Here is a 23,381-nt window from a genome sequence, read left to right on the forward strand (position 1 = left end):
GCAATTGTGGCGCTGCTGTCATGTCATGCCGCACAGATTTCCCGCAATGGCAAAATTCGCAGCATTCCAGAGCCACTGACGATGCCCAAGATGTGCGTGCTGCAAATGCCCGGCAAGCAACCATTGCCAATACTTATTTGGTCTACTTATCCTTATCGCCGATTGCCGATTGGCTGCCAATTTCCCAGCTGAAAGCTGAAAGCTGAAGGGATGTTGCAATTAGGTCGCTGCAATGCAAATGATCTGCGCGCTGCACGCTCTCAAGTTCGTTTCCCAAGTCTTTTGTTTGCCAATCCAAATTTCAGCTAAAACACAGCTTGGCCGTCAGTTGATTGCTTGTTAGTTTCAATCATAATTATTTAATATTATGAATGATATGCTTGGTTTTTAGTGAGGTTGAGGTGCATAAATAGATGATAAGAAAAATCATACATAAATAGAATATAAAATATATAATGAATTCTTTAGTAGATGAGCCGGCAAATATTTTATTTCAAAGTTGGAGATCCACACACACACATTGCAACTCCTCATTCAAGTTAAACACTATTCAGTTGTTAATAAGAGTTAACACATTTATTTACAAGACAATTGTTTCTAGTCTCCAGCTCTTGCTCCTAGTTCTCCTCTCCGGCGGCAGTCAGTCCACTCCACTGTCCACTGACCACTGAACATGACTCGGTGTTTGGTTTTTGGCCACAGCTCCATCCGTTGGCTCAGAAGTATCTAAACCGCGTGGTGTACGGACTACCGAAGAAGTTGTATGTCGCATAGGCGGTGTCGGGGGTCTGGAAGGTGGTGCTAAAGTACGTGGACGGATCCCCCGCGGCCGCCACTGCCACAGCCGCCGCTGCTGTTCGAACAAACAAGAGCATTTTAATTGGGTTTCTCACACGACGCGGCGTCATTAATATTGGATTATTAGGTAGGTATATTGGGCAAGTGCACTTGGAGGCGGTGGGATTTCGTATTGGTATGGGGTATTGGGTATTAATTGTGGTTGCTGCGGGTGCCAAGTGGTGAATTCCAAGCGTGGGCGTCACCCAATGACACAGCTCGAAGGTCGCGCCGGGGTCTAAAGCTCATTCCGTCAATCACAATCGCCACTGCAATCACGGCGTCGACGTCACAGTCGTCGTTAGCCGATCTCGCCTTTGATTGTCCACCGAGTCGTCCGTTCGTCTGACAACGCCCAGCCACTTTGATTAGAATGTCGGTCACATTTGACCACTTGGGCCAATCGGTATGTACACTGCGGAAATTAATCACCTAAAGCTATGCGTTTTATAAGAAAATCCTATTGAATTCCAAGAAGGCGGTAAGAATAATGAAACAATATCACCATTTGAAACGTTCGTTTTCTAAGTCTTTTGTTTGTCCAAAGCAATCTGTGGCAACAAATGATCTCTGTCTTCAATTAATGGTAGTTAATCACCTTAAGAAGAAGTAGTTCTGCAATTAAAGTCATTTAGGGAACCAAAGGCGGAGATTTCGAGGAAGCACTTTTCTTTGTGTAATTGTGGTGGGTGGCTGCGGCTGGAGATTGCCCAACTGCACACACCGGCCAATCGCCGCTCGAATTCATGCCTGGAACTAAATCAAGAGGGGGCGAAAGGAATGGGGCATGGAGCATGCGGAATGGGGCGGGGGAGCTGCCATTAATCTACGCCAGTCTTGGGCAATTGTTACGCTGCGGCTTCAGTTGGACGTCGATTGGTGCTGCCGAAACCATTACCATGGCCTGCGGGCGAGTGGGTCTCCTAGCCGCAGGCAGTCCTCATCAGGAAGCCAAATGCCGAATGCCGAATCCCACTGCGTAACCATTTGGCTATATGGTTTTGCGGCTATTCGGTGGTGGTGGGGGAAGAGAACTTTTGCCATGCAAAGTTAATTACACAATGGACCAATGGGTCCTTGTCGACTCTCAGGCTTTTCAGTTTTTTCCAATCGTGCATAAATTGTCAAATTGTAAAAATTATCTCAACTTAGCGTCGTTGCCGCAAACGCTTTTTACGCTTTTTGTTCCCAGCTTCAGCTTTAACTTCATTGTGAAATGTCTCTCCATTCATTTGTACGAATGAGTTTGGCATCGAAGTCGGAGTCCTCCGGCTTCAGCGCGCATTCAGCATGGAAAAAGTTGCCCCATTTCTGCATGCTCAATATCGATATGCAAAAACAGAGCAAGCTGTGCTCGCAAAAAGCGAAAATCAACTGCCAACATATTTTGCATGCGGCAAAAATGCAAAGGCAGCCAAGTCGCATTAGTCGCGCATATCATTGGCTCCGTCTGGCCGGCGTCTGCTCCGTCCCTCCGACTCCATTCCATTCCTCGCCAGACTAGATTCCGCTCCTACTCCACGACGAATCCGGCACGGGACCACTTGCGATCTGAGTTGGAGCCGCGAATCGCGAGTCACCAGCGGCAATTGTTGCCTCAGCACCTGCTTCTGCTGGGATCGTTAAGGAAACTGTTTATGTGCCCTGCCAGCAAAGGTTATTTCGATTCACTGGTGCTGTTGGTTCTAAAAAGTAGCTAAAAACTAACTAAAGGCTCAAACATCAAGCAAGAAATATACTTTTTTGAGATTATTCTGTGCTTATTTTAATTTCATTACTAAGTAAGTTTCGAGCTTTCCAAGTTTGTTGCCTAAGTCTTTTGTTTAAAACATCCTCTACAGTTTACAGTTTATAGAGAAAACTGTTAGTTGTAGTTGATTTTTGTTTAGAACTAAATAACTGCTCAAGTTCGTTGCCTAAGTCTTTTGTTTTGTAGCCATCCTTTTCTCTTTGCTCACAAGAGGAATACCTCAAACGCCTTACACCTTAACCGGCTTATCTGCCCATTTGCATATGCATCACTTTGTCCGCTTTCCGCAGGAGACCACTAGTCAGCCACCTGGAGTACATGTGTTCCTCTGCGGCCTGCTACGCCAAGTGTGAAGCTGTGCGCCATGGAGAGACAGAGCATGCCCAGGTCGCGTTGCAAGTGGAAGTTGGAAGTCACAGTCGATGGTTTCCCCGGATCCGTCTTCGTCTCCGTTTGAGTCTTCGTTTGAGTCTGCGTACCAGTCTTTATTTGCCGCCATTCAATCGCGGAGCCGCTGCACTTCAAAGTCGGAACGGAGCTGTTAATTAGGCGCTAGTTTTATGTGCGCTTAAAATAATTGCTACCGCGGTGATCGCTGATCGGTGATCACTGATCAGCCGCTCGAGTGCTTTAATCCAGATACGAAATACGAAAAAAAAACATAAAATACAACTCAAATGGTGCATTGATAAACGAAAAATGCTGCAAATTTAATTGTGTTTTTTTTTGTTTAATAATATTTGTCGGTTTATTCATAATTTAAAATTTCGTTTTTTGTTACAAATAAAATAGGGTTAAAACAAAAGATAAAATCATAATACAATTCCAATTTGAAATATAAATTAAAAAAGAAGCGAAAATCATAAGACAAATTAAAATACAAAACGAAAACAATAAGGTGGAAAATAACTTCAATAGCGTTTTCAAGCTAATTAAACTAAGTAATGTTAAATTAACATTAATGGTTGGGGGGAAGGGGGATAGGAGGGGGGTAGGGTGCCGAGTTAGTGGGCTGTTTTTACTTGTGGGTGGCTGCAATTAGCTAAGAGGGACGCATTTCCGTTTCCGGTGCTGGTGTGCAAAGTGTGTGATTGTGGTGCTTTCGAGTGCTTTGGGTTAATTACTGGTAATCGGTGTGTGGTGTTGTTTTGTAGTGTAGGGTAGATTTGGTATTCGGTGTGAGGAAGATTTGTTACTTTAACCAAAGAGTTTTCCTGCGAATTAGACATTTGTGTGGGTTGCAAATTACTGGGCAATCGTTTAACAATATAACAAAGAAATAACAAAAAAAAAAACACGACTACATATTGCACTAATAAAGCTTTTCTTCTCTAGGAAAGTGTTTGCGTGTGTGGCTGTTCGAGTGTGTGAGTGAGATGGAGGTGGTGGAGCAGCTATCTCTATCTGTATATTCAGACAGTGCGCTTAAAGAGGTTCGCATTACTTTGCTGGGGCGGCACAAAACCGTATCCGGAGGCGCCCACGACCACGCCGCTGGACTCGTCCACTGCGTCTGGAGGGGATGGGGGGAACACCACGGGTCCTGCAAGGAAATCGTTTACAACAATTAAGAAGGTGCAACTATCTACATTCAGAATGTTAATTAACTTTTGCTGTGCAGTTAAATAAAGAGTTCTATTTGAGATCTGTGAATGAAGTCCATGTTCAACTGAGGACATCTTACCCCTGTTCTGTCGAGGATCCCGAACCTGTGTGGCCGTTGAGGGTCCCGCCAGCGCCACGGGATCGAATCCAAAGCGAGTCCGGCTGGGGAACTGGCCCAGGAAGTATTGCTGGCCCGCGGCGAAGGCCACAAGGAGGCAGAGGGCGGCGATGGTGACTAACTGCAAGAGGAGGTGGACAATGCTAAATTAGTTAAGGACTGCAAGTACCTCGCTATTTGTGTATTTGGATATTTGTGTATAACATGGCTGACGGCGTGCACGGGCCAATTGCACTGGTTACACGCCGGCCAAAGCAATTAAGCCGTGGCAATGTGTGCCAATGCCATAAGCCGACAATTAAATAGCGAACGCAAGACGCAGAATGCCACATGCTTTTGCTTTTGGCCCGGTCAAGTGCAGTTGCCTTGAGCGCGAGCCAGAAAGCCAGAAAGCCGAAAGCCTGGCCAGAAGCCCGAAAGCTAAAAGCCAAAAGCCGGAGTGCCAAGTACCAAGTGCCGGATAGCCGGAGTGCCATTAACAGTTGCAGTCCGCCAGCGATTTGATTTTGGTTCTGGTCGATGGCCAAAAGGCCTCTGCAATTGGCCACGTCAACTGCGGCAATGGCCCATGACGAATTTATGACAAATATGGCACACTTTGATATGGTTGTTAATTGTAACATTCTCGAATTGTTTAACAATTAACACAATTAACATAATTTGGTGCTTAACTTAAAATTACAAGCTTATTTCGGAATAAGCGATCAAATGTTAATTGCTACTTTGTTGATCGTTTACAACCAGTTACAAATTTTCCAAATATTTAATGCACTCATGTGTGGATTAAAAAGTGTGCTCATATTATATTTAAATGTTCGCTTAACCAGCAAGTATGTGGCAAGAGCTTTGGAAAAATAAAATCTTAATTACAGCCTGGGCTCCAGGAAGTTTTCAACTGATTTGTGTGTCGCAAGGCGCAGTAAATTAAAGCATGTGTTCCTTTTATGTGGTTTTGTGCTGTTTCATTGAAAGCATTCATTTTAAAAGCATAAAAAAGGCAAGGCATTGGAAAATGTATGCGCTTTATACAGATTATTCAATGCACATCACGTTGAGCAGCCACAACTGCGCTGAAGTGTGATAAATTTGTTAAATAGCAATCACGGCAGCGATTATTTTCCCCACTGACCCCAATGCTGCTCGATCGCCTGGGATGCTAATGGCCCATGGAGCTGGAGCTGGAGCTGGCGAGGAAGGAGGTGGCCAATCAGGTGGGTGGCTGGGTGGCAAAAGGGGGGCCACATGCTGTGCAAATTGTCTGGCCGACTGGTTCATAAATCCACTCGGGCTGTCTTCATGAAAGTCCGACCAAAAGTCGAACGTCTTAGTTAAGGCCGTCATTCGCCGGCTGACTTACTGACTTTACTGACAGACTGACTTTAATCATAGGGCAAATTTGACTTAATAGAACGGGTTTACGTTGGCCCCATCGATTGGACAATCCCAATGGCCCATATGCACCCGTTTTTCATATGCACATTCATATTGCACTCATATAGTAAGTAGTGCAACCTGCTAATGCAAATGTTGCCAATGTTTTTCGGGCCTCATTAATTGCCTAATGGGCCGCACCTTTTCTTGCTGCGAGGGTTCAAAAAGGGGCCCCTTTTCGGGGCAACAATAACGCTAATTGCTATTAGCCAAAATATGCTACAAAATAATCACAAAATATGCAAACAAGGCGGTCGCAAAGTTGCCAACAAGCCACCGTTAGACTTGTGAAAAAATTGTTTTAATTAATTCGTGTTTGCTGCCGCCACCGTTGTTGCTGCTGTTGCTGCTGTTTCTGTTGTTGCCGTCCAGCCTGAAACTAAACCGAAAACTGCAACTAAAACTGAAACCAAGACGACTATTGCCACATCCAAGTTTTTTTTTAAAAATTTGAAACAGTGGCGCAGGATTGAAGTTCTCAAGAGCGAGGAACATGAGATCGTTAAGGGAAATGCTGTCAAGTTTACAAGTGAACTACTTCACTGTCATTTCGAGTCACTTGAGCAGTGACTAATGATCCGATCATTGGGATTAGGCTATAGACTGTTTGTAATTTGATTGCTACGTTTACTCCAGAAGTTGGCACTTTAAACTGCGGAAACAACTTTGGTTCGCATTAATGTGGCATTTATCTGGGAATTAATGAATATCACATACACCAATATTCTTCATATTAAGATATAAGATATTGTTGTGCTTCTGAATTCAAAATAACATTAAACTTATTGAAAGCTTATTAATTATTAAGCTTATTATCATTAAGCTTATTGAAACAAATAGTTACCCATAAAACACCAGTTCATTAGCTAGCGAAATATTTCTTTTCCAAAACAGGTTTCATTTAGTAATTGATGTAAAACCAATCAAACTTCCTACATGAATGGCTTAAACGGAAATGAGACACAAGCCTTTCAAACCAGAGCTAAACAAATTAGATTCATCTGTCTTGACCACTGGTTTTCTGTGTTGGCATCTGTCTGGCTTCGGTTTTGGTATGGTTTTGGGTATGGTTTCCCCCTCCTGGCGATCTTGGCCAGAAAATGCGGCCTGTAAACACATGTAGCCGTCAGAATGTCGTCGTCAGCCGGCTGTTTGCATCTGGAATTCCGCAAAAATCAGGCAAAATCTCAGCCTTACATTGGCTGCTACTGGCGAATTTGAAAGTAATTGATTTAACTAGTTTAGTGACGTTTAATTGGGACTAATTAGTGGCTGGCGTTGGAATTAGGAACAATGCCTGCGGTCTTCCAGAGCCACCACCCCCAAAAAAAAAAAAACGGAAAATTCCGACAAATTAGGCGAACAAATGACCTTAGATATGATTTCGTAATTGGGCGACTTGGGCTACGGAGCAGCAGCATAAACCACACCAGAAAACACACACACAATTCAGATATCGAGGCACGCAGACAAGCACCTTTTTTTTTTTACCATTTTTTCTATTTAGTAGTAGTTGGCCAACGGCGGCTCATGCGAAAATAAAACCCACCCACCCACAACAATGATTAAGTGCAGCAACATGTGAGCGTGCCAGCGCATATGAAGCCAAATGAAAAGGCAAGTAAAAAATCACTAAACAACGACAGCGACTTGGAGCTGTTGTAGGAGCACCATGCAGCTCCATGGAGCACCATGCAGCACCATGGAGCAGCACCTTGGACAGACGACGATAGCTGCATTGTCTCGTTAGCTCCGCACGCTGATAGCCCCTGGATTTGGGGTATAATAGCGCTGTCATGCCGCAGATATGGCCACTAGTAACTTTGTGGCACTTGAAATTGAATAAAAATTGACTTGTAATTGTAACTTTGCTTGTGGAGTTTTAAGCCGCTTTTTAGGCAGTCTAGATAACAAACAAATTAATCCTAAGGATCAACTTTTTGGCAACTACTGGATAGCTTTTTAATAGAATGAAAATGAGTGCCATTTAAACTTTTCTTATTTGTCAAGTGTATTCAGCAATTCCCTTCCATTTTCTCACTTTAATTAACTGCTTATTGGTTATCTCTTATCTATATGAACAGATCTACTAAGGATTGTTGTAGTCTGCTCTACTTTAAACACTTTCCATAAAGTTAAATTCCAGCTAGCTACTCCCTTCAAATTTTCAATTTGTTTTTTCTATTATGCGCTGGCATTTATTGGCGTTTAAGTTTTGATTGGCTACCAATGTGCGGTAAAAGATAAATTATATTTATTGCTCGGCCAAAGCAACAGGTAATCGAGACTGCGACTTGGCCCAAAAAAGTGTGCAAAAATTTGAATGAGTCAGAGGGAGCCTGGAAAAGCTGAAAAGTTGAAAAGCTGAAAATCTGAAAAGCTGATGGATATCCAGGTGGCAGGCGAGCAGCTGCTAATTAATCTTGTTTATATTTAAACTTTAAGCGATTTGTCATTTGGCCAGTTGTTCGCTGGGACGTAATTAATTTTATGTGAAAACTACACGCAGTTGGAAAAGTGAATGTGATCGCAGCGATTGAACTCGGAACCCCGAACACAAAGTTATTATTGTTATCTTTTGTTAACGATAGCAACGCCTAGTTGCAGAGGTATTTTTTTTTGCTTTTTTTTGGCAGAGGGTTCAATGCTCGATTGAGCAACCATTTGGCTGACTTTCAACACGGAAGTTTGAGTAAAGAGCTCAGAGCTAAGAGTTAAGAGCTCCGGCAGCTTGGACTCTGCAAACGCAAATAACGCCGCTTGTCCGAAGCTGGATCGCTGCAAAGTGTTGGATGTAGTAGGTGCAACCAACAAGCAGAAAAAACAAAAAAAAAAAACCAAAAAAAAATAATGGAAAACCGACGACTGCCGCTTCAAATTACTTTGAATTGTGTTTAATAGGTGGGAAATGGAAATGGAGTCAGTTGGCGACTTCGTGGCCAGCTGCCCCGCTGATTTTCTATTGCTATTGCTGTGTTGCTGAGTTGCTGTGTTGCCCAATCTATTGTCAATTGTAATTGAATTATTAAACATCAATTTGCCTAGGAAGTGCAAATTGCCAGCGGTCGTGCAGCGTGAGAATTCGAGGTAATCCAATTTGATTTGGTCTTTTCAGTTCTCTTGTTTAGTCTGATTTTTCCTTTTTCCTGCCAGTGAAATGGGTTCAAGTTCAAACTGGTTTTCAGCTGCAAGACGCGGGCAAATTTGTAACGTTTAGAGTCTGACAAAATGCCAAACACAAACGACAGACGACGACGATGGCGACGCACATGCCTCATAAATATGGTAATGGAGCGCGAATATCTGGCCACAAATGCCATACTTTTCGCAACTGGCCGTCGTCGCATGTGGGCAGTTGGTTTTCGAACTCCAACTGGACATGTGCACCGCATGCACTTGCCATGGATACTCCACCAACTGACCTGACTGACTGACTGACTGACTGACTGACTGACTACATGGACAACTGGCTGGCTATCTGGATATCTGCTGGTGGCTATCCGATTGCGACAGCCGTTCCAACGCAACTGGAGAGCCCGAAATCCTATGCCGAATCCTATGCCAAATCCTATGCCAAATTCTATGCCAAATCCTATGCTCCAGCTCCAGCTACAGCGCCAACGCTAATCGCCGTCCAGCGACAGAAAGGCATAATAAAAATTGTTAAGCTCGCTCCGTGCGATGAAACGATATCGAATGACATGGCCTGGAACACCAGAAATCGGAGTGTACCACTCCTGGCGCGACTCAAATGTGCAAAGCTGACTTAAATGCCTCTTCTGGGAAATCTTAGCAGCTATAACTCGCGTTTCAACAAAGCTAATGCCTAATTAACTATAAATATACCAATGCTTAAACTAGCTAGTTGTAAATACTCCGTATTTCTCCCAAATCTAAGCTCAATTTTGCAATAGAGTCTGTATCACAATGCCACAATGTAAAGCAAAAGCCAAAGCCGACTTGCGAGTAATTATGCACGGAGTGGACTTGTCGTCGTCCCCGTACTTGGGCATTGAGCAATCGCCACTTTCCGGCGTGACATCTTCATTAGAGGGAAGCCAAGCGCAGCCAACTACGAATTCAAAGAGCACAGATTCGAAAACCGAAACTCTAAATACAAAATACAAAATACAACATCAAATTGTACAAGTACGTATGGCAATTAATTTGAATTTCCACACGCAAGCAACAGAAAGCTGTGTAACTAGAAATCCAAACTGGACGGACATCTGCTGGAGCGATTAACCGAGTTGGCTGTGAGCAATTAATAAATCTTGTTCGTGTGCATGGTCGTCGTCGAATCCTAATCGAGAGCGACACTGATTGCAGTTTCCCAGGGTGCCAGTTTTGCCTTTTGCCTGGAACAGCCACTCTTTCAGCAGGCAAACATTGCATAAGCCATTTTCCAATGCAATGCACGCTTGCATTTTTATAATGCATAAGTTTGACTTAACTCGACTTTTTTTTTTTTACTTCTTGGCATTTTTCACGCACAGCTTCGGTTCATTTGATTCATTCATGACTGCATCTGGGGTTTGGTTATTCGATTTTATGGTGGCTTACAGCTGGGAGAGCCGGCTTGGGACACGCAATGGGACACGAGAAGTTGGTCAGCCGGCCAACTAGCAATTGGTCTTGGCTTTGGCATTTCGGCTCTTAGCTCTTGGCTCTTGGCTGTTGGCCATTGGCGCGTGTGTATCGCACTTTTCAATTAAGTTACAAAACGCATGCCCAAGCACGTTTTCGCCTCGTTTTCTTGTCCAATCTGTCTATGCGTCTGTCTACCAGCCGTCTGCTAGTCTGCTGGTCTACGAACTCCGGACCCCGATACCCGATCCCCGATAGCCAAGCCCCGGATCTCAGATCTCCATGGCCTTCAACGTGAACTTGAGATTGTTATGTTATTTGGGTTTTTTTGCGCGCACGCCTGAGATTTTGCGTGCGTTTTCCCATGTAATTGCGGGCTACTCGACTTGATTGCCAACTGCGTGGCGGAAACTGTTTGGACTTCTTATTAAATCTGTTTAGAGGCGTATAATTTCGCGTTTCATTGACCCATAAAGCATGTTGTGATTCAGAATCTGATGCGAATGAAAGCCGCTGTTTATGAAAATTAACCACTTGGCTTTACCCAACTTGAAAGATTTTGCATTTTCAAATAACCACAAACTGAGTATAAACAATTCATTAGTGGGAGAATTCAATGCTAATAGTATCTTGGCTCAATACATATTTAAATAATCAGATTATAAAACAAATGGGACTTCCTAAAATAAATTTTTAAAGAATTTTTTTGGGAATAAATTAAACATTGTTTAAGCATACATTTTGTATGAATGGAGAATATTGTTCACTGTAAACCAATAACATTTTAATGGGCAATAAAAACAACTGGATTTTTTTCGAAAATGCAAACGAAAGGGAAAACACATTAGTAATGAAAAGAAATTTATAAAATTAAATATTGATTAAAACTGAGTTGATTGGTCAGCATTTTAAAAGCGCTCATAAAAACTCCCTATCAAGATCGAATGATGATAAAAATGATGATATGCATATTTTGGCCATATGCATTCAAATTTCCATCAAATTTTCAGCGCCTTGAACGCGGATGGTCACCGAAAATAATGCACATAAACTTATACGAGTATGGCTTATATATGGCCTATAGATTCAGATATAGACATATCGAGGCGGTGGCCTGGCTTTCATGGCCCGCTGACACACGACATTGTGGACCATAAATTAGAGTGCCAGGGCCCAATAAAAATTCTTGCGGAGCAAACAATGACTGGGTCGACCGCAGCAGTCATTTGGCAACTGTCAAACCGAAATAGTTGACTTCATTTGTGGCCTAAACGAGGCTCAAACGTGTTAACAATTACGGCGCATTAGCGACCGATGCAAATGCTGTGACAATTGTAGCGAAAAACGAAAGACTTAGGCAACGAACTTGCTGCAACTAACGAGGAAAACGCGAACGAAAAAATACTTACGAATTTCATATTTGCTGGCTGATTGAGCTGCGCGGCAGTGTGTGCGTGTGAGAAGCTGCAATTAGTTAACAAATATTTGAATTATATCTGGCTCAAACACTGGCACTTTTCATTTGCTTGACACGTAATCGATGCTTTGCTTTGCTAGGTATTTCATCAATTTTTTGCGTTTGTTTGGTAAATTCTTGCTGCTGCGAGTTTCGTTAGCAATGGTAGCAATGCGTTATTTTGATGCGATGTTAATTTTGTTGATATTTTTTTTGTTTTGTTTTCTTATTTTTTTTTTCGTATGTTATTTATGGATGACAACCGACGAGCACGCGAAGCCAGGAAAAACTGCATCCAAAGGCTGTGAACTGCGGAGTAGTACTCGTTGTACTCCAATATTGTTGGGCTCTTACACGGTGGGGCTCTCGGACTTTTGGATTTTGGATTTCGGATCTCGGATCTCGAACCGCTGTACGTCGGCCTGTGCGGTAAAACGTTTAATGAATTCCAACAGATATGCTCAGTTGATTTTATATAAAGCATGGACCGATCTCTGCCGCCGTCGACGGCGCAGTCGTGCGTTTGTTTTGAGTGGGTTTTTGTTTTCTGTGTTTGGCGCGCGATTTGAGTGAGTTTTTTTTTTGTTTTTTTGTTTTGTTTATGACTCTGTTGTCGTTGGGGCTACGTGCTATTCGGTTTTTGCATTCACCCCCGGCCACGTGATGTTTGTTCTCTGCAAGGGAATCGTCGGTATAGGTTAATGTTCATGTTAATGTTAATGGGCAAACTGCAGTGGCGGTAGCGAATTCAACTTTCTAGCGAATCAATATTCATCGTCTTGGTTCCGGTAACCAGTTTTGGGGTGGGTTTGGGGTGCACACAAAACGAGTCGATCAGCTGGCGATGCTTATGCAAATCGGTGTATCTAGCATATGTAATTGGAAAGCTGGCAGCACCTTGACTTGATTGCAGGTGAAAACATCATAGCAAACATGGCTCAAAGCGTGGCATTTGGCAATTTCTTCCGGCTCTGGCACTTCCACTTGACCGTGAAAAAATTTGCTGGATATTCGTTTGATTTAAATGACAATTTACGCGTTACGTTCGCTTCAGTGATTAAGAGTGGCATTATGCATAATCTGAATCATAATTATGTGCTCACAATACGCTCGTTCTCGGCCGGAAGCGTAGAATTCCGAGCCGCTTAGAATCCGGCGGCATTTTTTATTTTAAATTTTTTTTTATTCCCACAACTTAAGTGTATCGTTAAACGATTGACATTTGCCGCCGTGTGGCCCTTAAAAAAAATATGTATCGCGATAAATGTGAAATTCATGAGGAATGCCTGTCATGCTTGATTAGCTTTAATCTTATACGATTTGCACACTTGTTTGCTGCTATGCCAGCAATGTGTTCGTGTTGTACTTTTTGTGTTGGCTTTTTTTTTTTAAGGGGACTGGGAATAGAGGGGACTGCAGGCAGCTGAAGCGGCAGCAAGTTCAAGTTCAAATCACAGCTGGCCACAAAAGCTCCTTGGATAGCTGCAACCGCCAAAGTCGAAATGATTGACTAACAAGCGATACTCTTCGAAAAAGGTAATAGTTGCTAAATTATGGTCTTTATTAGATTATTTGCATATGCAAAACATTTTAGGAGCTCTTTAGCTGTTTTAAGAGGATTAAATAGTTAAGCATTGCTTTGTAATAAATATATATTAATTATTTGGGTAAATTCAAAATTACTAAATAGCTAACATTCTGCTTATGCTTAACTTATTTAAGAACATTTTCAGACATAGTTGTAGATACCTCTTATAACTGAAAACTAGGGTAATCCCCTGCAGTCGACTCCATGATCGACGATCAGCCATTTGGCCAGGGTACTTGCGCATTGTCCAACTGGCCTTCCGTTCCGTTCCGTTCTGTTCTCTTCGGTTTTTGCATTGTCTTCACTCCACGGCGAGAGGGTCAAGTTCAGATACAATTGCTGTAAGCGAGGCAATTAATGCGGCTAATTGTTGATTGCCATTGATTTATGCTGAATCAATTAGCCAATTGCCTTGCGCCAGTGTATTGGGTATTGCGGACTCGCTTTCTTTGATTTGGCCAGATTCGGTTAGATTCGGCAGCAGGTTATCAATCACCGAGCGGCCTCAGATTTGGCCTGTCTTGACCAGTTCCCCGGGTTATTGCCACTTTGAGGAATTGGATTTGAAAAGTGCTGCTTGTTTGGGCCTCAACTCTCAACTTGTCCGCACATGACAGCCGATAGCTGTAGTTTATAAATGAGCTTTTAAGCGAACTACTAATTGCCAGATTTGATCTTCTCGGGTATGCTAAAAATAACCAGATGATGATGCGATGTTCTAAGCATGATAATGAGCACACATCCTGTTGGGAAACTCGGCTCAAGCATTTATCATTAATCATCCCCAACTTTCATTAGGGAGCTTTTGGGCTGCCACTCCCCGAAATCGAAATCGAAAATAACCGCCATATCTCACTCCTCGCAACCATGAGGAAGTCGATCCGGCACAGGTGAGTCAAATATATATCGGATCGGGGCGACAAGAACGAATGAGGCGGTCAGAAAAGCAAAAACAAATGCAAAAAAAAGTATAATCTCAGCGGAAACTGGCTCGAAAAAGGCAGCTGTAGTTGTTGTTGCTCGAGGGAGGTGAAAAGTGAAATGATTTCATAAATGACTGATATAATTAGGCACGTTATATGCCAATTAGCGGCGTGTTGAGGAAGCAACCTCTGCCGCCTTTCACAGGTGACACATCTTGCACCGTTAGCCGCACACGTCTAATTGTGCCCAAATGTGCATTTGAATCGCATCATTATAATTCCGAAACCAAATCCGATGTACATATGTATCCGATGCAGCTGCATGCCAAAGTTCCTGCCGCATTTGCATTGGTAGTCGCAACATTCTCACGACCAGCGACCTTGACAATGACCCCCAAAAGGCGGCGCCTAACGCACGCCGAGGAGGAAAACTCTTGGCGCACTCGAACTGGTTTTCCTGCCCGATTTCCACCAGCTGAGATCCATGCGCCGCAAGACCCGAGGCGTGAAGGCGCCAATGTGCGTGTGCAATAAGCCATAAAAACGTCTCGCACCGTGACAAACGGGCTGTTTGTGGTTGTTGGCGTTGTAATCCGTTTGAAAGCTATTAATATGCAAACTGGTTGGACGCGGGAATTATGCGCCAAATTGGGGGGAAACTGTCCAAAACAATAATTTGCATTCATCAATTTTACAGTCTAAGCTGCACTTCCGCAGCGCACTTGTAGTTGGCAAAATTGTGCCACATTTATTGACAACGATAAACATGCACAAATAATTAAAGACCCAAAAGGCTGACAAATTATCAGTTCACTATTTAATAACCAATTTAAATTATTTATTAAATTGACAGAACTAAAATATGTAAAAGAAGTCACATATAGAGGCCGTTAACTGGTTAGAAATATAAAGGAAATGTTGAATTTTACTTTCCTTATAGCGAAAGAGAAACAATATTTTCTAAAGATAAATTTAACTATTAAAATTTGATAATAATCTCCGATAACGGTTGATAGTCACTTTCGATAACAGCTCAGCAATACGGCGTGACTTGAAATCGATGAGCCGCCGATAGTTGCCAATCACAGTAAGTGACTCACGGTTGCCCACCACTAATAGGCCGGCGAAAAAAATTTGTCTGCAAATATTATTTTCCGTGTATGTAGTTTCATCCAAGTGGGCCACCGAATGCAGCCATGACCAAACCGACGCGCGCACACTGTTCCCTGGCGCTGCTGGCGCTCCTCGTCGCACCGTTCGCGGCGCTCGGCGAGGATATGCCCAGGGAGCCGGAGTACATGAAGCGGGAGCACAGTCTAGTGCGTCCATTCCAAGGTGGGTAATTGGTCACAGGTGATGATGATATGGAGAGTACGTGTACCTCTAACGTGGCTTATGCCTCCTTTCAGGCGTAGGCGTCATCCTGCCACACTGGGACTTCCTGGGTAACACGATGGTGACCAGCAACTATATAAGACTGACGCCGGACTTGCAGTCCAAGAGCGGTGCCCTTTGGAACTACTCGGTAAGCATGAGCGCTGGTCTCGCCCCGCGACTTTGGATGTTCTATAATTATTGTGTTATATCCAAAGCCCGTGATGACTCGCAATTGGGAGGTGCATGTGGGCTTCAAGGTGCACGGCAAGGGAACTGAACTGTTTGGCGACGGATTCGCCATTTGGTACACAAAGGAGCGCATGCAAACCGGACCGGTCTTTGGCAGCAAGGATCACTTCTCCGGACTGGCCATCATTCTGGACACCTACAGCAATCACAATGGTCCACACAATGTATAAACCGCAAGACTTGGTATTTTCAATAGCTATATTAATCTGATATTTGTAGCACCAACATCCCTATCTCAGCGCCATGGTGAACAATGGCAGCTGGAGCTACGACCACGATCGCGATGGAACGCACACTCAGCTGGCCGGCTGCGAAGTTCGCTTCCGAAATGTGGAGTACGAGACGCTGGTTAGCATTCGATACGAAAACGACATTCTGTCGGTGTCCACAGATCTGGAAAACCGCAACGAATGGAAGAGCTGCTTTGTAGTGGCCAACGTGGAGCTACCCACGGGTTACCACTTCGGCATGTCAGCAACGACGGGTGATCTGTCCGATAATCACGACATCCACACCTTCAAGTTCTACGACCTGGACTCGAACGTAAATGTAAGTTCACATTTGTTTTGCAAACATCGGAAGGGGAGCAAGCATTACTTTAGCTGTCTGCTATTCGGCTGAAGCGATAAGGAGTGCAAGGAACCCGAAAGCGGACTTAAGTTTCAATATCTGCGTTTATGTATAAATAGCTTGTTTTTAATTGCTAAATCTTGTAATAATTTAGCAGCTGGCGTCAAACACACTGTTTGATTGCAAATCGTATTAATCTTTATATGACTCGTTAAAGATGAGTGTTCATTCATATTCATATCATATTACTAAAAACCAGCTTTACTTTCTTGTTTCAATAACCCTCCACTTTCTTTCTTTCTTGTTCGCAGCACGATGAGATTATCCGGCGCTCCAATATCATACCAAATGCCAAGACTTTCGAGCCCCCGCGCGAGCACAAAGAAGATCCCAAGCCGGGAATGTCCAACGCCAAGATCTTCTTCATCCTCCTCTTCGTTGTGGTCGTGGCGGCTGCAGTGGCCATCTTCGCCATCTCCTACTTCAAGGATCGCAACGCGCGAAAACGTTTCTACTGAGCTCCCTAGTCCGTCGAGCTAGTTCATTATAGCATCATGTTAGAAGTTTCCCGGACCTCAATTGAGCCCAATTTTTATTTATACATATACCGTGACTGTATCCCATTTCTTTTCACCCCTTTTAGTTTCCTTAATTTTTTCGAGAGAGGGTAAACATAATATTACACGTGTTGGAGAGTTAAATTTAAGTGCAAATTTTTAATCTGAACTATAGGAAAATTGAGACCGTGAGAACATTATTGCGTAGACAAGATTAAAAGCCACTAAACAAAACAAATGCATGCGCTTCTTAATAAACCAACCATCCGCTGCTAGTGCTGCCGTCCAGCTAACATGGACTCAATCTGGCGCACCTGGTTACTGACAAACCGATCCCGGGCACTGATATCCTGGCGCTGCCCCGGCGGCTCACCCTCCGACTCCAAGGCATCGTTGGACTTATGCATACCGCTCAGAATGCACTGCTCAAAAAGCGACTTGGACCGCGCATCATCGTCGTCGTCGTCTAGCGAGTCATCGGAGCTGTAGTTCGGTTTATCGCCATCCTCCGTCTGCTTCTTTGACTGACCATTTTCCCTGCAGAGAGTGCTGGTACTGGCGTTCGCCAGGCTGGAACTGGTGCTGGCACCACTGGGCTGAGGTCGACAGCTTCCCGCAGCAATGGCCTATTGAAAGGGGGAACAACTTTAATAATACAGGGTGTAAAAGTTTGCAACATCTACATTCCGATTTCTTAATCCACCAAGACACTTGGTTTTAAGCGAGTGTCTCACAAAATGTTTATAAAGTGAAATATATGAAGTGTTTCGAATGAAGTATAGTTTTCTAACCTGACTTAGAAGATTGCAGTCGTCATCCGAGTCCATGGAGAGTGAGCTCAGTGAGTCGCTTTTCTTCGGCGGTAAGCGCGGTTCTACCTCTCCCTGCACTGCACTGCGCCTGGGCGGAAGTTTGGGTGCCTGAGCCTCCTCTGCAGTCCGCATGGGAAGCTTCAGAACAGGCCCAGCCTTAGCAGAGCCAACTGTGAGATGAGACAGTCCCGAGATGACCGAAAACGTGCAGGGACTGTCCTCCACATAGTACTTGCTCATTTCATCCGACACTGGCAGATAACTGGGCAATGCATTGCCACCGCAGCGCATCTTAGAGATTGCATCTTCTGCCGGCATCCGAGGGTCCATTCCGGGAACATCAGCTCGTGGCGCAGGCACTGGCTGCGTCTCATTTGCGTTTAAATCATTCGGAATGGACAGAATGGAGAGATCGCTATTGCTTGGCGCTTTGGAAAGCACGGCGGGAGTGTCCTCCGTGCAATAGCTACGAGGAGCATCCCCATTGCCGTTGATGTCGTTTCCACGCTGTCCTCGAATGTCGTTTGCATTCGCGTCGTCCATCATGCTCAGATTACTTAGGCTGGTGGCGCAAGAGAAGGCGGCCGGCGTGTGCTCCACATGGAATCTGTTCAACTTGTCCTCGAACACAGTGCTGGGCTTCTGTTCAGGTGTATCTAAGTTATTTTGTGTGGTCACTTTTCTGTCCCTTCTCGGAGATTGAGGCATACTCTGGGTGGGTGAATCGGGCAGCTCTGAGGGTGAGATTACTCCACTCTGCATCCGGCTGTATTCACTGATCACGGAGCCATTGTCCTCGCAAGCAACTGTTTCGTCGTCGCCCACCAATGAGTCCATAGAGCTGCGACGCGAAAACATTAGTGGAGTTTCTAGCGCGGAATCGATGTTTTGAGGCGTACTTCCGTCTGCTTGTACCGGGAGAGCAGCAGGCTTCGTTGGAGTTTTCGGCGCCATGCATTTCTCCGGTTTCTCTGTGAGGCTGTTGAGCGAGTCGAAGCGACTGAAGCTGCCAGGAGTGCCTTCCTCACAGTAGTTTATTGGTCGCTCTGCAGTTTCTGTCTCCGCTTCGGTGGCCATTTTTTGTTTAGCTGCTGAAGTCGCCACCAGTCCAGGACCATTGCGCAGCTCCGTGGCCGAGGAGGACTTGGTCAGTTGCAACTCCTTACTTCTAATCTCATTAGTCTCCGTCTTCAGCTCCGGCTGTGCCGTCTGAGCGGATCGTCTCTCCTTATATCTAGCACTGAAATCTGTTGGCTGATCCAAGTCGATCTCAAAGGTCTTACTGCTATTGGGTTTGTGCTCCATGTACTTCATGGAGTAGTCAATGGGCTGCTCTTCTGTGGGTGTGACAATTTCGAAGGGATTCTTGGCTCCCTCCGACTTGGTTGAGTATTTAGTAGAATCGGATTTGCCCGAGTAAATGGACTCTCGGCTCTCACACTTTCTGTTCAGAAAGCCAGTTGTGCTGACTGTTGAAGGTCGCACTTTTTTAAGCGATCCCGTGGGATTTGAGCTAAGGCGCAGTGAGCTAAATCTCCGTGGCAACGTACCTCCATGGCCAGCTTCCTTGTCTAGTGGCAGAGACCCACCATCACCATTGGGCATAAGCTCCTGGGTAGCCCTGAAGTTCACCAGATTCTTTAGAGCCGAGGCACTGCCCTCAGCAATCATGGAATTCTTGGAGCTGATTAGGGCTCGTAAGAGCGGGATGGCATTGTGGTCAATGAGATATTGCTGGTCCTCGGGACAGCGCGCCGAAAGATTCCACAGAGTTCCGCAGGAGTTGCTCACCACGGTAAGGCTCTCCGATTTCAACTGTTGCAACAGAATGGCAAGGCAATTGTACCGTCTTAGGATTTGCCGGTACGGCTCACACACCGCAATGTGACTGGAGACATTTCGTAGAATGCCGCCTGCATTTTCGATGATCTTAAGAGTTTTACTCGGACCTTCGTAGCTAAGCATTCCCACCAAAAAGGCCAGTGCTCCGTCTACTGCACAAAACTCCGCCTTGTTGGTGCTGCAGTGCGCCGAGAGATTCCAGAGGGCTGAGAGTATGGCTTTGAGAGTATTCTCATTCTTGTTTTGCATAGCTGCTCGAGCCAAGGAGGTCACGGTGCCCAGCTCGTTGAAGATAGTCTTCATATGTTTGTCCGCGCGCCAGGAGAGATTGCGAAGCACACCAGCAAGAACCTGAAGAACGCAAAGGTAATTAAACTACGATCTTTTCCTTAATCTCCATAATTAAACGCACCTGAAGCAGTTCATCCGGAGCCGTGTTTAATTGCGCAATGACCACCTCCATGAACTGCCGCTGACCGCACAGATACGATTTGTTATGGACGTTCTCGTCCCCAAAGGTGAGATTCGTGAGGGCCATCAGGCCATAGCTCCTCAGGGCGTTGCACTGTTCCCGACCGGTAGCCGGTCCATGGACCGCATGATCGAGGTGAACCAAATTGGGAATCGCCTTGAGGGCTCCCAGTTCGCACATGGTCTGGCGGTGCTCCTCATCGAAACTAGCTTTCATAAGGAGCTTCATAGCGGCCAGCGGATGCCGATCCTCATCATCTGCGATGGCCTCACCGCCGCTCTGCAACTGGGTGCGCAGAAAGTTACAGTAGTCGAGAATCTGGTCCAGCAGGCGCAGCATCTTCACCTCCCGCTGCCGCTCCTTCTCCTCCGGATTATTGTGCACGATATTGTGGAGCGCCTGACTGGCGTACTTCCTCGCCGTGGAGAGGCCTTCGTCGTTGGCGTGCAGAATCTGCACCAGGAGCTGGATGCAGTCCGAACTGCGCAGGGCGGTGCATGTTTCCGGATTTCGAGACAGCTCCAGGAAGTTGCGCGTCAGCTCCAGGCGAGTAGCGTCGCTCTCGTTCAGCGTCATTGCTTTGAGTGTATCCTCAGCTATAAGTGCATTCAGATAGCAGGGTTTCTGGGAATAAACCTATATAGCTTTGCTTCTGGAAGAGTCCTGTGGCAAGGTCGCCTCAACAGGTAGTTCCTTTCGTTCTGAGATCCTCGATCTTTGTTCGAGATGGCCTGCGTTTAAGCCATTTTCCAAGCGCGCAGGCTCAGCGCTTCAGTGCTACCGATTAAGCTACTTTTTAGCTAGTTATGGCTTAGTTCAATGATGAGTCTTTTGAGTTCTTTCGCAGCCAGGGATTAAAACAAATAATGTAATATTTATCTCAGAAGCTCTCAAAATATTGTTTAAATAATTAAAAGCAACTGCATGTTATTAATCAGATAAGTTTATTTTTTTTTAAGCACTGAACTTAGCTATATTTTCCAAGCGACTGTTCACAACTCTGGCCCGCTTCAGGACTAAAATAAAAATCGATTTTCAATCAATGCTATCGAGATCCAAGACTTAATTTTTAAAACTGAAAAAAAAAAAGTATTTGCACAAATTATTATTTCATTATTTGTGGGCTACTTTTTAAAACAATATTTTAATCATATTTATTATTATCATATATTATTGTTACACCTTTAAGAACAATAATATCGAGTATTTATCAATACACTTGTCCATCTCTATCGAACCGTTACGTCACGTCAATCAGCTGTTGCTGGACGCAAAATTGTTTCTGCCGCAAAATAATGAACTTCCTGAAAAAGGTGAGTTAAATAACAACAAAAAACATTTACATGCTAAAATAAATTACAATTCATCATAGTTGGTGCCCCAGGTGGCGACCGAGGTGCAGCAGCTCAGCCGGTCAGGATTCCACACCAGCTCCGTGTGCTGTCGCGTGCAATCCGGGCGATACCGCATAACCACAAAGCGAAACAGGCCGCTTACCTATGAGATGGCCAATCCCCCGCATTTTATTGGCCACCGTAAATCGTGGAACTCATGGAACACATGTAAGCTGTGAGAAAAGTTTATTAAGCAAGCATGTTGATGATACCCCTCTCTTAGCCACGATGAAGGATGCCCTGCGTCCGTCCCAGACCGCCATAGAGGATGTATTCATCCGCAAGTTTGTCACCGGCACCTGGCACGCCCTCGTCTGCTCCGAGATCATCATCAAGCGGCAGCACAACACTATTAGAATTGCGGCCCTTATTCGCCAGGCGATAACCCCCCGAAAAATGTACTTCCTTATTGGCTACACGGAGGAACTGCTATCCTACTGGATGCAGTGTCCCGTGACCATGGAACTGCAGACGGTGGGCGATAAAAAGGACGTGGTCTTCAAATACATTTAGTTGATTTTCCTATTTACATGTCCAATATAAAAGTGTAGATTTACTTAGTGAGTGTACTCGACCTCGCTGCTGTTGTTTTGTAGCGATTTGATGGCCTTGTTTACGATAATAACACCGTCGAGATCCTTTACCTAAAGTGAATTTTTGATAAGTTATGGCTTAGGAAAGGGCTTCTTATTTACTTACCGTTTCTATCAGTCTTTTGACGTCTGCTAAAGATGTTTGCTTTAGTATCAAGGACCTTATGTCCTTGACTAGTTCTACAAACAGGAAAACAACAATCTTCCGGGATCCCCCGCAGACTTTGTCCCATATCTTGACCAAATCAGTTGTGCAGATTATACCAGCAAAGCAGGTTATGTACCAGTTATCCACCAGCGTTGAATTGGCATCAAACAGGCCCAGTAGCTCCAGGTGACTATAAGTAGTAATGGAAGGAAATCAGTTGAAGTACCGCACAAAACAAATGCAATCTTACTTAAGCAAGGCCAGATCTTCGCGTTTCAGCATATTCTGCGTTTGCTCCTTTAGCTTGACGCACTCCTTCTTCAGTTCGCGGGTGTACTTGTAGAATCCCTTTGCTATCCAGTAGGTTTCCACGTCGTCGTTGAATATTTGCAGCAACGTGCGCACAATCTCGATGAAATGCATGTCGTCCGCCTGGAGACTGGCACTAGCATTGCCATGCCACAGTCGATTGGACTCCATTAGCCACATGGTGTGCATGACCTGCTCCTTCTTCTTATGGTCGGCACATCGGAGCACAGTTACAGCTCGCAGCAGATCCTCGTACATTTCGCGCCTCTGGTCGCGTATATACGCCGTGGACGCTTTGTGGAGCGGCAGAATACCCATGACCAGGGCCCACAGATAGCTTCTATTGTTGTTCGGCACCGTGTAGTTCATGCAGAACTGCTTTAGCTTGCTGAGGTTGCGTATGTCATCCTGCAGAAGTTTGTTCAGCGACTTTTGCTCCTCGACGCTGTTTATTTGGCATTTTTCGTAGTAGATGGACCTGAAGTTCCTTTCGTCAGTATTTGTGGTCATTTTTGCGTTTATTATCCCAACAATAGGGATGGGACTCCCGTCGATGACCGCGAAGAGCAAGAAATGTCATGACCGACGTGATAACACCCTGGTTAACATAAAACTATAATATTGAAACCATTAATGTACATATATTAAACATATACATTTGTTTTTCAAAACTAAAGCGAGTAAAATTTTGGGCATTTCAAAATTCAAATAAAAATCAATAGAATTTTTAATTAAAACTATACAAACGGATGGCGAAACATAA

The 23,381-nt window shown here is 44.6% G+C and overlaps 5 protein-coding genes across 6 annotated transcripts; 2 read left to right on the forward strand and 3 right to left on the reverse strand.

Annotated features, from left to right (window-relative positions):
- Nucleotides 1-554: 554 nt before the first annotated feature.
- LOC6538762 lies at nt 555-12,243 on the reverse strand. Of its 2 annotated transcripts, none has more exons than XM_015193536.3 (5): nt 12,139-12,243; nt 11,738-11,792; nt 4,272-4,431; nt 4,032-4,130; nt 555-850 (listed from the first exon to the last, which is right to left on the reverse strand). In XM_015193536.3, exons 2-5 carry the CDS (start codon nt 11,744-11,746, stop codon nt 717-719), a joined length of 402 nt encoding a protein of 133 aa, XP_015049022.2. In that variant the 5' UTR covers nt 11,747-11,792; nt 12,139-12,243; the 3' UTR covers nt 555-716. The 2 variants fall into 2 exon arrangements, with proteins under 2 accessions (XP_015049022.2, XP_039231704.1); XM_039375770.2 differs by having other exon boundaries at nt 555-853; nt 12,139-12,242.
- Nucleotides 12,244-15,394: 3,151 nt separating this feature from the next.
- LOC6538764 (vesicular integral-membrane protein VIP36) lies at nt 15,395-17,286 on the forward strand. The gene is made up of 5 exons (XM_002099242.4): nt 15,395-15,630; nt 15,705-15,820; nt 15,888-16,085; nt 16,141-16,470; nt 16,803-17,286. The coding sequence occupies exons 1-5, from the start codon at nt 15,492-15,494 to the stop codon at nt 17,007-17,009; spliced, it is 990 nt and encodes a 329-aa protein (XP_002099278.1). The 5' UTR covers nt 15,395-15,491; the 3' UTR covers nt 17,010-17,286.
- Nucleotides 17,188-20,956, reverse strand: LOC6538765 (adenomatous polyposis coli protein). The gene is made up of 3 exons (XM_002099243.4): nt 20,115-20,956; nt 17,840-20,053; nt 17,188-17,674 (listed from the first exon to the last, which is right to left on the reverse strand). Exons 1-3 carry the CDS (start codon nt 20,748-20,750, stop codon nt 17,321-17,323), a joined length of 3,204 nt encoding a protein of 1,067 aa, XP_002099279.1. The 5' UTR covers nt 20,751-20,956; the 3' UTR covers nt 17,188-17,320.
- Nucleotides 20,957-21,374: 418 nt separating this feature from the next.
- Nucleotides 21,375-22,217, forward strand: LOC6538766 (28S ribosomal protein S24, mitochondrial). Its single transcript, XM_002099244.3, has 3 exons — nt 21,375-21,487; nt 21,547-21,736; nt 21,792-22,217. The coding sequence occupies exons 1-3, from the start codon at nt 21,470-21,472 to the stop codon at nt 22,079-22,081; spliced, it is 498 nt and encodes a 165-aa protein (XP_002099280.1). The 5' UTR covers nt 21,375-21,469; the 3' UTR covers nt 22,082-22,217.
- Nucleotides 22,062-23,190, reverse strand: LOC6538767 (TBC1 domain family member 7). Its single transcript, XM_002099245.4, has 3 exons — nt 22,560-23,190; nt 22,268-22,499; nt 22,062-22,212 (listed from the first exon to the last, which is right to left on the reverse strand). Exons 1-3 carry the CDS (start codon nt 23,126-23,128, stop codon nt 22,126-22,128), a joined length of 888 nt encoding a protein of 295 aa, XP_002099281.1. The 5' UTR covers nt 23,129-23,190; the 3' UTR covers nt 22,062-22,125.
- Between the last annotated feature and the right edge of the window lie 191 nt (nt 23,191-23,381).

Source organism: Drosophila yakuba, chromosome 3R (assembly GCF_016746365.2).
Source record: "Drosophila yakuba strain Tai18E2 chromosome 3R, Prin_Dyak_Tai18E2_2.1, whole genome shotgun sequence".
Lineage (NCBI taxonomy): Eukaryota > Metazoa > Arthropoda > Insecta > Diptera > Drosophilidae > Drosophila > Drosophila yakuba.